Here is a 16155-nt window from a genome sequence, read left to right on the forward strand (position 1 = left end):
TCTACAGAAACACCATTGACTGTATGTGCACAACTCAAACAGTAATAAACCAGAGCAATTCTATTATCTATAACAGTGGTTAACAAGCGGCTTTCTCTTTTTGAATTTGTTTACCAAAATGTTTTATTTATTTTAAAAAAAAAGAAGCTATAAAGCAAGAACTTTCCAAGTTCAGTTTAAGAGAAAATTTAAAAAAGAAAGATCAAAATCATTCTATATTTTTCCCTGGTCATCCATGCCCCTCCTGCAGTGGTTCTAATCCCCACAGCTCTAACTGCATACTGGTATAAGTATTGGCAGACAAAGTACATATTTTTTTCCTGTTTCTTCTTTGCTAAATTAAAAAACAAAATCAACAACAACAAAACAACAACAGTAAAAGAAGAAGAGCAAAAGAAAGTTATTAACAGCACAATGTAATTATAAGAGAAAATATCTAGTTGGGTCTTAGTTGTGTTACTTTCCTTGAAAAACATAATCAAAACAATGTTATGTTGTCACTCTACCCATCCCTACTTACCTCAGATGCAAGCATGCTCTCGTAGGCAAACTCAAAGCCTTTGTAAATACTGAAGCAAAGCGACTTCTGTAGTCTGCTGCACTCAGCCTGGCATGACAAGTTCTGAAAAAATAAATGTAATAATAATAAAAAAAGCACTTATAATCAGGAAAAAGTCAGTTCTTCCAAACTTCAACCTATTTTGACTCGTCAAAGGCAATGCTAACCTTGTTTAGTATCCTCATTACGCACTCTTGGTGTTCCTCAAAAAAAGAAAACAAAGCCAGTAGCACCGGTCCACTTAAACCCTTGTCATACCCACTGTCGACAGCCCACACAACAAAGCTGCACCCTTCCAGAAATGCATGACCTTCTCTGTCACCCAGGTTACCAGAGACTGATCTCACGGCCCTAGCACACTCTGTTAAAGCCTGGCGAGCATCATCACCTGCTTTCACTGTTGAATGAATCATTACTCCCCATTTGGCAAGCACCACTGCTGTACACTGACAGCTAAGAAACTCTGAGGCCTTTCTCTCAATTTCACTCAGGAAGGAGGAGGCCAGCCTGTGGTGGCCAGCCTTACACAGCACCTTCAATATAATCAGCACCATTTCAGAAAGCACGTAAAAACGTGATGCTGCACGCTGCTTTGAGCCATCCCTGTCAGAGTCTTGATCACCAGTCCAACATGTGTTAAAAAGTGTGTTCATTTCCTGTAGAAGAAGGGAGGTATCCTCCTTTGTCATCACTCCACAGCTACTCTCAAATTCAGTGATGATATCTTCAATGTATACGACAGCTTTAGGCAGAGATGGAGTTGCATTTTCAGTGTCCAAAAGCAAAAGAAAGCTCAAAGCCTGCATCTGGCAGCGCAGTCTGTCTTGAGGATTTAAGATTTTCTTGTCTTTGGCAGCAGATAGTCCGTTCCACAGCACGGAAAAACAGCTCCTCACAAGAACACAGTAGTCTTCTTCATCCTACAGAAAATACAAATCTTGTTAAATTATTAATTTTTCAACTCAATGTAAGACATACTTCACAAGACACTCTTGTAGAGAAAGCAACGCATACCTGTTGGGCTTTAGAAAGACGACTGTAAAGTAGTCCAGCTATGTGGCTGCACAGAGTGTGAACTTCTATGCTGCTTAGCTTTTTGACAATATGGAAAACAATCTTTTCCATGTATAAGGGGTTGCTCTGAGGCACAAGTGCTGCAAAGATGTCATAGCCATGAAGAGAAAGCTCCATCAGTTTCACCAACTGACCGATGTGCTCCAAGTCAAGGCCTCCAACTCCAAGTTGATGGTTACAAGCTCTGATGATCCGGTCACACAGTGTGCGACCCTGAAGCCCGGGCTTACCCTTTACATAATTCTGCAAAATAAAGACCATACATAAATAAATCCAGCTTTCAAATCGAGAACGTAGAGGCAATTAATAATGGATTAATATAGGTACATTAACAGCTTGCGTCAGACTAGCAATTTAACGTGAATTCTAAAGTTAATAGCATTCTTCTTAATAAACTGGTCCCAACCTCGAGTTCGTGGAATAAAAGCTCCGTTTCTCTCACGGAAGCAGTCCGCTTGATGTATTCGTCCACCTTTAAACACTTCATGACGACAGCTGTGGAAAACACGTTAGCCAAGAGTAAATAAAAGATAACTTAAACTTCAACACAGTGGCTAGCCTAGTTAGCGTTAGCAACAACGTCAATACACTATGACGCTATAACAGACTTTTAACCGAGAACAGTTACTGCGACTTACTTGAAGGTCGACGTCTTTAAAAATGTTTTTTGTGCGTACGGTAGATAAACAGGTTTTTAGCTGCCCGCAATAGGCAACATTTCCACAATAGCGTAATGTTGTTTTTAATAGTGTACGTTAAAAAAAATTACTATCAATGTCCGCCGCTTTCCTCTCACAGAATTTACTCCCCCGCTCACTGTTTTTAAAAGATCGTTGAAGACCAATCCGACAAGACATCCGTTTTAGCCGGAAACAGAATGAATTATGGGTACCGTAGTTTTATCGAGTCTCACTGCATATAAATCGTACATTAGCCGGAAAAATGCAGAAATCACACTGAGAACTCATTGTCAAAATCTTAAATTAAGAAAAATATTACAAGCAGTAATTAAACTTTATGCTTGTAAATAATTATACATGTCCATTGTCGTATTATATATTAAATTGAGGAACACATGTTTGTAAACTATTAAATAACGCCATGGGGGTGTAAATAGTATTTCATCCTACTCCTTACTAGACATTTAAATTGTGTGACATATGGAGTTATTCATGGTGACTTAATTTTGTTTTGATTTTTACTTTGTTTTCTGTTGCTCTTTTATTTATATTTACATGTTTCAAATGAAACAGTCAATCACAATCTATTTTCAGCCCATATAAATCAAAGATAGCTCATTATTTCATTTATATGTTAAAGGTATTAGTGCCATGTTGTACTTAATTATCATAATTATTAATAATAATTAATTATTAATTAATAACAATGCACAGTGACAATGGTATTTCAGAGCACATTTTGAGTCTAAAAGGTGGTTAAAAGAGTAGAAGAAATCTGATGTAATATTGGACAGCTCTCATATAAAGGGAAACAGTTACAGATAACTGAAAAGCTGTATTTTATATAAACTTTAGATTGAAATAAAGTGACAGGCATTATATTTGGGTGCATAAAATAGACAAAAACCTTTTTTGCACAGCAGCAGCAGTGAGATAAGCAATGAAGGAAAGTGATCACCTTGGGATTTGGTGAAGGAGTCCACTGTGAGACAATTTTTTTTAAATTAATAGCTTTATTTATATTGCACTCTCCTTAAACATGGTTTACAAAGTGCTTTCAAAGAAGACAGTCAGGTCATGTGCCCATGCCTTATAAATAAGCCTACAGCTGAACTACTGATTAACTAAGCCTCTCTTCTTGATGACATGCTCCATTGCAGTCTTTTCAGAGATGTCCAGGCTGACCTTGTACTTGGCCAGGATTTTCAAGATGGGCCTCAGCTTTAGCCACCACTGAGTCTTTGGAATACGATGACTGCAGAGGGAAATCAATGAAATCAAGAGATCAAATTATTGAGTAAATATGTAAAACATTCTTTCTGAAGTTGCATTTAGTTATTTCAGCGCACTAGATAGCAGAAAAGAATAGAAATGCGGTCTCACTCAAAGTCAGTCTGTTCTGACAGTTCTGCCAGAGGCTGAAAAACCAAAGCTCTCTTCCTCATGCCCAACACGCAGGCTGAATCCTGAGAGTTGGCGAAGATGCGACCTTGAGGTTTAAGGTTTAAACAGCACAAGTGGCATTAGCACAGGGAACATCGATGGTCAGCAAGTCAATACAACATTTTGCTTTCTGAGGTATACTAAAATCTCACCATGTCTGTAGCATTCCTTCAGCTTGTCAGTCAACCACAGGACAGACTTCATCCCCATCTTTGTGCCAAAATTCCTGTCAAAAGGACTAGGGGTTCCACCCTGATAACATACAGGTTTCCTTTAATGCATAATATTGAACTGGGTGTCAAATAATGATCTTGGAAACAAAAAAACAAGAAGATCTTCATTAAGCAGTTCACCTGCTGCATATGCCCAAGGACGTTCTTCCTGCAGTCAAACACGCCCTTACCCTCCTCTGAGTACAGGTTGAAGATAAAGTCAGTGGTGTAGTTTGCATTGCACTTCTCATTTCTAAAACAAAAGTAGAATAACAGATAAGATATGACCTCCAGTGGTGAACCCTATAAATGTAATAATGTTGATAATTCCCTCAAACCTCAGAATGAGTCCTCTCTTCACTGTAGTCTTCATCTTCTCCACCAGATGTTCCACATTTAGCTACAAATTAATTATTTTTTTTTGAAGTCAAGAATAAGAAACCTGTGTTTAAAAATATCCACATATCCATCAGTGATTCTCATAACGAGACAGACAAACCTCTAAGTCATGAATGTTGAAAGGCTCTTCATAAATGTAGGCTGCATCAGCTCCACCTGCTAAACCAGCCGTGGTCGCCAGATAGCCGCAGTATCCTCCCATAGTCTCTATAATGAATACTCTTCTCTTGGTTCCAGCAGCAGATTGCTTGATCCTGTCGCACGTCTACAAATGCAGACACATGAGAAGAGAACAATGTGCTGCATAGGACTTTGATGCTTTGTTGTTTTGTTGTGCTTAAGAGTGTGCCAAATAAGAGCTTTACCATAGTTATGGTGTTGAGGGCAGTGTCAGCACCAATGCTGAAGTCGGATCCAGGAACATTGTTGGACACAGTAGCGGGAACAACAACGAGTGGGATACACAGCTCCTCATATTTCTCTCTAGCTTGCACCAACTGCAGACCTCCCAAAAATGCCTATGAGGAGAAAACAGTAAAAGAATGAGTGTCTGTCGTTCTTGTTTATGTGCTCTCAATGTGGCAGGAAGATACGGAAACAGAGTAGACTGGTTTCATCCACACAGAAACTCACCTCCACATTTGTTGTGGGTAACTGGCACTGACCGAGGGTTGGTTTTTTGTGTGTGTGTGCGTGCGTGTGCGTGCATGTTTTGCAATTGCTGTAAACCTGTTTCTGTGCTTGTTTTGGGTTAATTGGAGGTGCATGTACTGGGTTGTGCTTCCACTCTAGTGCACAGATGCTCTACACTACAAGCTCAGCTGTCACATTTTCCTGATTTTCTGTGTAGGCCAGAGCCTACTACATGCTGCAGTCTGAAGGCAACCTACACTGTAAGAGGTCTGGGTTCTATTTTTAACTGTGAAAGTTAAAAATAGAGAGGGTAGCTGACCTATGGCACAGCTGGCTCTAGCTTTGGACTTTGTGTTTTGTCATTCTCCAAGTGGGAATTGGACACTCCCTCATGGGTGCAAATGTAAACACATGTTAAATACGTTATTACTGTGTTAAAGAGATGTGAAATGCTGCATCAAATACATTGTTTATTTGTTTTCCTAAATGTACTGTTTTGTGTATTAATATTTTTAAATTATAAAAGAAATCAACTTAAGCTTACTGTGATACAATGTATTGAATGGCAACGTTTATGCTAATACTGTACATGGTCCCTTTTAAATAAAACTACTTAATGAATAATAATAATAATACCTGCATTTACTCTTTATCCCTGCTCAAACCTAAAATATGTAGGTTATGGTGTGAATACCGATCTACCTGTGGCATTATCACAGTCTAATGCTGCTCACCTCAAAGCCTCCGATAATGATCACAGCATGAATGTTGAACTTAGTGATGCTCAGACTGATCTTCTCCATGAACTCCTGAGGCAGGGATCTTCAGAACAGAAGAAAGCCACATGATAACAGATTATATCTCCCTAAAATAAAAGTTATGGAGATGTAAGACTTGTAACACGCACTCTCATTACTGCACTTGTCACCTCTCACCTCTTTGTGCCCAGGAAGGAGCCCCCCTTTCCAGTCCATCCTGCCACTCCAGACCAGCCAATGGGCTCAATCTGTGGAGTCACAGAGCATGTGCTCTATCGTATGTCATGGCTGTGCACAGTTATGGTAAACAGCTGTTTAAATGCTTAAACAGTAAACGGTCCCTGGTCTGGCTTATTTATTTAATTATTATTTTTTGCATGCAATTAGATTACAATCCCATGGGCCAAGCCATCGAAGCCATCATGCACAGCCAACATCTGGTGGCCCTGGAGGAGTCCAGTTCTGACAGCTGAACGGACTGCAGCATTCATTCCAGAACACGGAGCTCCCACATTCAGTATGGCGATGTTGATATTACTCTGGCAAAGAAATATTTACAGAGATATTTGATTTTTATTAAAAATATTTACAGAGAAATATCGTTTTTCAATGAGGCTTAATGACTGAAAGACAATTTATTCGGTAGCACGGCAGTTTCAAACCTTTGCCTCTGGGGGGCGGACATGAGCCAGCATCTTGTAAGTGTTCCAGTTGTTCTCAAAACTCCTGTTGCCAGAAATTAGAACAAAAAAATATGGACATTGAAAAATTATTGCAGCACATGAGCATTTCGTATTAGCAACACAAAAGTACATGTCTCACTTTCCCCTGAGCTTCACCGCATCATCATACCGCCCCTCAGCCATGGCTGTTGTGACATCTTTAGTCTGATATAGGTGAAGGTGGAAGGAAAACAAAAATCTGGGTCAGATATTCTAAAATATCAACCCCAAAGCCAATTATAGCTTGCCTACAGTATCTCGTACACGTTATATATTCCATATTGGATACTTAGAAGATCCCGTGTGTCGAAATCTGACTTTTTGTGTGCTTAGGATCTTAACTCACCACTTGCACACACTCCATGAGCGGAAGTCTGACAGCCATGTTTCCCGACAAGCTGACCACACAAGCAGGAGTCTCTGGTGTGGCCTCCAGTAGAGCCATAACTGATTCCACTCCCATTCTGCTTGCCTGAAACACATTTTTTTTTACACAGTTAACTTTATAAAGAAAACAATACCAGCCGGTGATTCATTGTGAAGATCTTACTGAGACATTACCAGGATTCTATCAAAGGCAGAGGGAGTCCCTCCTCTCTGCACGTGGCCCAAGATGGTTGTGCGGGTGTCAAAACCTAGTTTCTTTGATACCAGCTGCACAGACAGATGATTTATGAGCAGTCCTTCTAACTATAGTTGAGCTTAACGTGGTATTCTGGAGTACTGCCAATACTGACCTGTTTGACATGATCACAGGTGATTGGTTTACCTTGGCGGTCCATCGCTCCCTCTGCAACAATGATAATATTCAAGCGGGTGCCACGGCCTCTTTGCTAAGAGGGACAGAGTAAAACACAGTATCGCAATTCACTTTTCATGTATGGACTGTAATGAAGCCAAAGTGAACATGAATGTGAAATCCACCTCTGTTAGTCTTCTGAACAGATGCTCCTCCCATCCATCATCTGGGGGCATCTCTGGGATGAACACCCAGTCAGCACCACAGGCTAGAGCCGTCACCAAAGCCAGGTAACTGGAAACCAAACAAACTAAACCAAGTAATATTTTTTCTAAAACTTTAAAATATCTAACGCTATTATTGGTACATATTAAAATGAGATTTTTGTTGTAAAACTAATTCCTAGAATAATGATAATAACAAACACGATAAAGGAATGTGACCAAGTAAACATAAGATAAAACAAAACAAAACATCGTCCTCAATTTTAGAGATGATATCAAGAATTTGTGGATTGTTTTTAAAGAAACTGGGATGACATAACTTGAACACACATATATCACACACAACTCATTACCTCCATTTTCATCTATTTTGGTGTCAGTGCCATATTCTGTGGTTCCACAGAGATAATGTAATTACAGCTTTGTGACTACTGAACTGACACTTGCACTGACGCGCACAAAACACTCACACAAGCTGTACTTACCCACAGTGCCTGCCCATTACCTCCAGGATGAAGGTCCTCTGGTGACTGCACAATAACAGATTTTGGGTCAGGAGTTCTGAAATCAGTTGTCTCCTTTGTTCACATTTAAAAATGCAAATGCCTCTGGGCATACCTCTGTGCGGTGGTGGTGATGGCATCCACGATCTCTATGATGCGATGCAGGGCAGAATCAGTGCCGATGGTCATGTCAGTTCCACAGAAGTCATTGTCAATGGAGCCCACCATGCCAACAATATTAAGGTGGGAAGCGGACTTGGCCTCAATTGCCGTGATCTTACCTGAGGACCAAAATGACAAAACACTTGACAAATTGGCTAACAGCAGTAAAATGCACCTTGCCACGTTCCATAACTAGCCCTGTGATTGGCTGGTGATCCAGAATCGGCGCCAGGCATAGGCAACCCTGAACTGGACAAGTAGTTTAGAAAACGATGGATGTTTCATAACAACATGAGTTTATTGTGTCGCTAAGAAAAGTGAATTCTGTGTTTCTCACCGGCTTTAACAAGGTCTGCCAGCAGCTCGCTCCACTCTGTTCTGAATTGGTTTGCACCCGTCAAGCTGCCATCACCTCCAATCACACACAGGTTGGTGATGCCCAGCTTGACTAAGTTACAAGCAGCCTTTGTGCGACCCTCCTTGGTTCGGAAGTCCTGACAGCGGGCACTGCCGATCACAGTCCCACCCTGACGTCAGGCAATGAAGAAGGGTTTCAGACCCCGACAAGAATCACAAAGAGGATAATAAGGAGAATGGCAGCTGCAATTATACAAAATCTAAGCACAAATGTTTCATTTCTATTTAGTATTGCAATTTAAAAATGCTGATATTTAGCTGCTAGTTTGATCTACTGCTTTAGAGTGTAGCAAAAAGTTAGTCTGTGACCATTTTTTAACATAAAAAACAATAAAACAAACAAAAATGAAAACCCAGCAGTTTTTGCATCCTTGTGTGTTCTCACCAGCTGCAGCATCATTGACACACTCTCCCACGTAGCAGGGCGGATATTGTCTCCTCCATCTACTAGACCCTGGTAACCCTGTTAACAAACAAGAACAATATCACCTCAGTGAAAAGGGTCATATCTTGGATAAAGCTTTGGGCTTAATAACACGGGAATCTTAGTGATTATATAGTCAGCTACTCTACTCCGTCAGTTGATTTTATTATTATGGTGGGGATATTAGGCAGTGGAATATATGCCATATAGAATCAAATAATATTTTTAAATTTTAAAAAGAAAAATAACAAGCATACACGTTTTATTTTATTATATATTTACTGTTAACGGTAGTATTAACTGAATAACAATATTAGGTATGGTAATAATAATAATAATAATGGATTGGATTTATACAGCGCTTTTCAAGGCACCCAAAGCACTTTACAATGCCACTATTCATTCACTCTCGCATTCATACCTGCAATATTAGGTATGGTAGTTTTGGTTTGTTGCACAAACATCATGCCGAAACTGAACATACCACCTGGAGCTCTTGAATCTGTGTTTACAATGATTAATCTGAAGAAACCAAATGAAGTTAAAAGCAGAATTTACCTCATGCACAAAGAAGACCTTGGCTCCAGTGTAAATTCCCACTCGGACTACGGCCCTCACAGCTGCATTCATACCTGCAGGAATAATGTATAGGAAACTTATGACAGCACAAAAGTTTGGTTTAAATTTTTGGGATAGATGCGGCACTTCAGCAACTTCCTGCCTAACATATGTATGTCTAATGATTTAAAGTCTGAGTGGTTTAAAGTTTTGTACCATTGCCCACAGCCAGAGGGTTCTGGGTTCAAACCTGGGCTAAAGGTCTTTTGCGTAGAGGTTTCTTGTTCTCCTTGTACTCCCACTCCCATCAAAAACACACAGGAGCAATTCTCCTGTGATTGCCTTTGGCTAAGGTGCTGGGTTACACGTGGAGCTGGCCCCCACATGCTACATGCATGAATATCCACCACTCCTAATCCTACAGATTTTCTATACCTATGGCAGGGATGTCACACTCCTTTTACAATATGGGGGTCATACGGTCCACTTCGATCTCGGGTAAGTTAGATCAATGAAACACCTTTTTCTATCAGTACAGAGATGTTTAACTGCACATTTAATCTTTAGAATAATTTAGTATGAGAAAAAGCAATGCAAAGTCAATTACAACAATATATCCCAGTTTTCTGCATAACAAAGTCGCCACAACTCTTTGGGCATAAATTGTTAGAAATAAAATTGTGTAAAATGACAGAAAAGGTTCTGGTAGCTCATTCTGCAGGCTGTCCTGCAATTATCAAATACGAGTTTATATTTATTAACAAAAATATTCTATTCTTTTATTACTGGACACATTGTTAAAAACAGAAATGAGAATAGGAGTGAAAAAAAAGGAAGGTTTATGTCATTTGTTTATCTATTATGGTGGTATGTAAATGGCCATAAGAGAGGTCTTTATTGATAGGAAAAGCTGTAAAATGCATGAAAATACAGTTAAAAGTTCAAAATGATGCCCTTCTTAAAAACTTATGATAACTGGATTAGCATATTTTCACAACCAATTTTTACACCTCAGCCTCGTGGGGATCACTAAAGAATATTCCACCCTCGCTTGCATTATTTTTAGTTTTACATCAAAGTCTGTCTGGTTGTCTCTAAGTTAGTGTGGTAACTCGAGTAGGCTATTTACTCTTTCCAAGGCACCATTTTCTTTGATAATAATCTGCACTGATTTAGCACAACTAATCTCTGCAAGTATAATGACAGTTCTTTTTTTAGACTTCATATTAACATGCTTCATCAGCTGATAAACACCAAATGGGAGCATCAAGAACCACAAGAGAGCTGATAGCGGTAAACTGCTGGAAAGGAAACTGGGCCTGTGTCTGCTCTTTTGAAGGGGTTGTTTAAAGGACAAGATATGGAAAATTAACTTTAAGGGTGTCAAGAGCATCTCCACTTACGGTGTAAAAAAGGAGAGGAGAGTAAGGAAGAATTGGACTGCACTCCCACTCTATCTCCCCCCTTTACAAACACATGACAGAAAGGTCACGCCTCTAAAATTAGCCCCCATAACAGATACAGTTCTACAGAGAAAGGTGGAAGGAGAGGAGGAAGAAACTTGGTAAATGACATACAAGTTCTAATGAGGATTATGTATTTTAGGTATTTTAGGAAAATAAAGAAAGGTTAGAGATATCCAGTTTTGCACTCTGTTCAAGGATCTTATACATTTGAGATGGAAAAAAAAGGAATCATTTGAATAGCTCACTGCCTCACATGCTTACACTACAGGATTGTGTGGGGTCACTGACACGCCTCCCAAAGGTCACAGTGGAGATATTCCTCATCAAGTTAAAGGTCAGGGGAGCATCTATCTCTGTCTGTAGTTCTACCACGTCTGGGTGAAGTCCTTCATGCTGCCCTTTTACATAAGTTATCCATAAGAGTGGATAGCTCAGTAGTTTAACTCTTTAGAAGGAAAATCATTAAATATGATCAGTGAGTAAAAATTTGCGAGTAGTTACAGTCGATATTAAAACAGAGCTGCTGTGGTGATTAAACATGGCAGTGAAGTTTGTCTGGGCCATTCTTAGTACTTTAGCTAAAACTGATTTACAGTGTTAAGTCTAATTCATTGTTATATATGCACAGTTTGTATTCATTATGTTTATTATTTGTCTTTGACAACCAAGAACAGTTTCAAAGACAAGACTTAAATTCTTGACTGTATTGTCACTCCTGATGAGTCCCTAAGTGCTGATTTTCACCAGTCAAATCTGCCACCTGCTGAAACAAAACAACAGCAATACTGCCTGGGCACACCATGCTCCCCGGAGACCATCTACTTACCCTGGGCATCGCCTCCGGAGGTAAGCACGGCAATTGCCCGACCCACTCCCATCTCCGTGGGGTCGGTAGGACTCTGTTGTGCCATGGTCCTGGAGCTGAAGCTGACTGGGAGAAAGAGCCCTTGAGTGCAGAAATCCCTGCCACCCTGCTGTACTGTGTACAGTACAAGGAGCCTCTAAGTCAGCCTGCCTGTTATGGAAGGTAGTAACAGTTGCAAAAGTGCACAGCCCAACTATCCTGTTGGCAGACATTCGAGGCACACATAGCTGTGCTTACGCATTTAGACACACACACACGCACACACACACACACACACACGCTCTACCAACCCCCCTTCCTCAAAATATGGTTTGCCCCCATGGTGTCCCGTAAGGCCATTGGGCCACAGTACAGCCAATCTAACAATGCCCACCGCCACTGAATAGGAGCATGGCAAGGTTGTACTCTCATGCCAAGTCAGAGGAACGCTGCACAGATCAATGCTGGCGGTGATGGTGTTTACTTTAATTGCAGTCTGGCTTACCAGCATCCTCTGCTGAGAGGTCATCACCACCTGTGGAGGAAGAATTAGAATGCAATGTTATCTAAACTATGATCCTACCACAGCTGTATGTGACTTAACTGTACATGAATCACTGGTTGTTGTTTTTTTTACAAAAAGCAAACCCATAAGTCACTTTAAAGTGCAAACTGGCATTTCACTCACATGACAGACCCTCTCTACAAAAGATGAGCTTCTCCAGCATTATCCTTCAGCATTTTCTCTCCTATCCATTTTGTAATTTAAAGCATTAGTGATCCCTCTGCAACATCCTCTATCTGTACAATGCAGTTAGTTTACTCCCACAGGCTTTATCTTTTTTGTGTTTTGCTACAGGCTGCAGTTGATAGGCTGGCTCCTTAGGAATGAATGCCAAAAAACAAACAAAAAACACACGACTATATATATATATATTTTTTAAAAATTTTGTTTATAATAAGAAAAAAGTCTCCTCTCAGTTCAGCCAGTCAATAAGTCCAATTCAGTGCTGAACCAACAAGACCTCAGGGTATTCCATATAGATGACTACTGCTCACAAAGCCTGTAATTCACACAGCAATTTACACTTGTTTGTATTGTTTGTATGCAAGAAAATGTACAAATCTTCTGCACCACAAAACTGTGCCCATTTTTTTTCTTTCACCTGCACACACATTATACCTTGTTAGTCCCCTGTTGACATGCACAGTTATGAATCAGATGAGTAATTACATGCAGCACAGTATTACACCTCCAACAGATGTGGGTACAGGCTTGTTTGTGTATGAGTCCAGAGGGTTTTTGCAGTTTTTAAAAATGTTTGATGAATCACACCTGAAGAAGCTGAATTAATTGAGGAACCAGCACGGCAGAACGAAATACATTATTTTTGGTCTCCTAAATTAATGTTGAATTAACTATATTGCTATGTGTTAGATGAAAAATGAGACAAAACAAAGCTAGATGAAACTCAATATTTAACACACAAATAATAGTTAAACAAACCAATGTGTGGGATGTCAATTTTTGATATCGATGCATGTGTGAATTGATTATATATGAAAAGTAAGGATCAATATGACAACAAGCTAACTGCAACAGTTTGGTCTGTTGCAGTTAGCTTGTTGAAGCTGACTTTAAATAGACGCAGGAGCTGCTATCTGTAAACCTCACAGGAACCCCTCCCCTCCTTTCCCCCATTACTGTGAAAATGCACAGTCATCCTAACTGAATATGTCAAACCGTGTCATTTTTCTGTATTTACTACCCGGTAAGGCATGACAATTTACCAAAATAAAAATAAAAACAACACGTCAAAAGTTCCTGAAAACAAATTCAACCAGTCAACCGGTCTCATACTGCCATTTGAATAAAACACAGAGTGAAACATAGACCATATGGGCCCATCCCAAAACACACAAAGGAACAAATTTTACCTTGACACTTCTTTCTTAGCCAGAGGAGCAAGCAGGCCAACAGGGTGGCACAAAGAAGCCACAGAGCAACGAGGAGCCCCGAGTGCCACATCCTCCCAGTACCTCTGTTCCTTTGAAACCATTCTGATCTGTATTAATAGCTTTGATATCACTTCTTCATTGTGGAGTAGTGACCTTCATCGTTTAAGCATGTTGGGTAATCAGATACAAATTGCAAGCGTCTGCAGCAGTCAGACGGCTGGGTGGATGCATTAAGATCATGTTTTGGTTTGTGAAAACGAGTGAGACAGTGGGTTTAGGCTTCAAAAACAAAAGGGAATTGGTAAAGTGCTAAAATAGTCAGAAGATGTTTAGGATGTTTTTGGCCCCAGTCACTCAGGCCTAGAGACCAGTCAGTTGCTAGGTGAAATTGGTTGCAAAGAGGTACACATTATTGTACCAAAAATCCTCTTTGCAATTGCTTTGGTTCCTAGCAAAATGCCACCTGTAGTTGCCTGTAGTTTGCACCGTAAGAGGGGTTACAACTATAAAATTTATACAAATACTGAAGTCAAAAATGTCCAGTAAAAGCACAGTTACAAGCAATTTTATTAATTATATAAATATGTACTAAATGCAAATCAATTAATAAAACAAAATTTTAAAAAATCCACCAGTCCTGGTGAATATTAGGTTAGGAAATAAGGACATATAAGCTATTAAAATTGCTCCAATACTACTACACACAATTCCAGTACAAAGCCAAGTGGCATCATGATCCACACTGCCCCAAATGTGCACACTGGCTACTGCAAAGAAGCCCTGAAGAAGACAAAGGACCAGGGTTAAAATTCATGTCTGATCTGATGACAATTAGCAATTGTGACAATTTCTGAAACAAGTAAGCATGCTTATACAACTTTATGTGCACTCGAGCTCTGACTTCAGTTGAAGAGATGAGGCCTGAGCTGAGGAGGAAGGGTCTGATGTTTATCCAGATTTTCTCTTCCCTTCATGTGTTCACTTATTTGGTGAAGGAGACTCTTCGCCAATGATAAAACATAGGTTTAGTCCTTCATATCTTGAGTTTGAAGGTGCAGACATGAATTAAAATTTTCATCCATGTCATGCAAATGCCTAAAAATTCTCTTCTCCTTTGCCTTTGGTATACTACATATGTCGGCTGATCTCTAGCCACGTACATAAAACATGACTAGGCAGAATAAAAATGTTCATCTTGGCCACAATATCTAAGGTGGTGGAGAGAAGATTTAATTACAAACTAATAAAAAAATAGAATTATTCTTTTTTCCGATTAAATAACCTCAAAAAACAACTGTCTGTACCTTTAAAATTGCCGTATGCCGCAGAGTTGAACTCGCCAGACGATGTGTTCTGTAGTTCAGTTCATTATAACTTTGTCAAATTTATTTAAAGAGCTGACAAACTGGTTTAATGTCTCTCTGTTGGTACAGTATGACATTATAACAGTGGTGTCATGTTAAATGGGGTCAGTGTTTTTTAAATCGATGGCTGACTTTGCAGCCAGCAAGCTATGCAGCCACGTGACAATGACACTGGAGTGGCTCTCATACCAACACAGGTTAAGATTACAGCAGTGAAGCACAGGCAGACTGACAAAGAACATGCATTATACACACAGCTACAGTATACTTTTGAGGACCCCCACTAATATAATGGACACCTCAACCCATAATCTCAGCAGCATACCCAAATGTTTGACGTATCCTAACATTAAACCAAATCTTAACTGTAACACCACGTCCTCACCTTTTTCTAAAAAAAAACCTTTCAAGGTCTCAAAGTCTAATTCTGTGTCACAGGAACAGATTAAGACTTTGGGCGCACATACACAACCAGACAAGCTCATGCATCATGATAGTTTAAAAAAGAGCTTTAAGTTAAATGGTTTTCTATTGTTGTGATTCATCAACTCATGTCATCTGTGAAGGTCACGACTCACAGCAGCCCCTTTAAGAAAACACCTTTCCTTCAGTAAAATGACCTCTAAAGCAGATACATCACTGTGGACAAAAGGCAGCTTTGTGCACCATCTTTCGAAAAATTGTGTGCCCCTGGTGGTTTGAGTGACATGCAGCTCTCTCCTGAGGCGAACCCCAATCAATAGCACCATTTCCAGGTAATCCCTGCTCCTGTCTTCCTGACACTGTTAACACTCACACTGGCTGTAATAAACCAGATGGATCAATACAAGACCAGTTCAACACAAAACACTTCCATCTCAGCTAATGCAGTGATATGTGGACTGGATATCCCTGCAATCTGATCCCTCACCATCTCTAATTATCCAGTTGTCTGTAATATTCTGTAATTTATGTTGTGATTAAGACTGTGATTATCTATCTATCTATCTATCTATCTATCTATCTATGTAGACAT

At 39.7% G+C, this 16155-nt stretch overlaps 2 protein-coding genes across 2 annotated transcripts in view; both read right to left on the reverse strand.

Annotated features, from left to right (window-relative positions):
• pfdn5 (prefoldin 5) overlaps positions 1-2463 on the reverse strand; it is a 23077-nt gene extending 20614 nt beyond the window's left edge. The window contains exons 1-5 of the mRNA XM_013912495.1: positions 2272-2463; positions 2040-2128; positions 1574-1876; positions 727-1479; positions 521-622 (exon numbers count right to left, since the gene is read on the reverse strand). Of these exons, the coding sequence (XP_013767949.1) occupies positions 521-622; positions 727-1479; positions 1574-1876; positions 2040-2120 (1239 nt within the window). The 5' untranslated portion in view covers positions 2121-2128; positions 2272-2463. The remainder of the gene's footprint in view (positions 1-520; positions 623-726; positions 1480-1573; positions 1877-2039; positions 2129-2271) is intronic.
• An 843-nt stretch (positions 2464-3306) lies between these two features.
• On the reverse strand, positions 3307-12082 carry pfkmb (phosphofructokinase, muscle b). The gene is made up of 22 exons (XM_005739623.1): positions 11800-12082; positions 9508-9581; positions 8911-8988; positions 8446-8635; positions 8062-8227; positions 7929-7973; positions 7405-7513; positions 7218-7313; positions 7042-7134; positions 6827-6952; positions 6581-6645; positions 6421-6484; positions 6151-6297; positions 5936-6006; positions 5735-5822; positions 4733-4885; positions 4468-4632; positions 4307-4368; positions 4110-4221; positions 3909-4008; positions 3697-3802; positions 3307-3568 (listed from the first exon to the last, which is right to left on the reverse strand). Exons 1-22 carry the CDS (start codon positions 11882-11884, stop codon positions 3427-3429), a joined length of 2337 nt encoding a protein of 778 aa, XP_005739680.1. The 5' UTR covers positions 11885-12082; the 3' UTR covers positions 3307-3426.
• Positions 12083-16155: the final 4073 nt, after the last annotated feature.

The sequence above is a fragment of the Pundamilia nyererei genome, unplaced genomic scaffold, assembly GCF_000239375.1.
Source record: "Pundamilia nyererei isolate P.nyererei 1_Seehausen unplaced genomic scaffold, PunNye1.0 scaffold00092, whole genome shotgun sequence".
NCBI lineage: Eukaryota > Metazoa > Chordata > Actinopteri > Cichliformes > Cichlidae > Pundamilia > Pundamilia nyererei.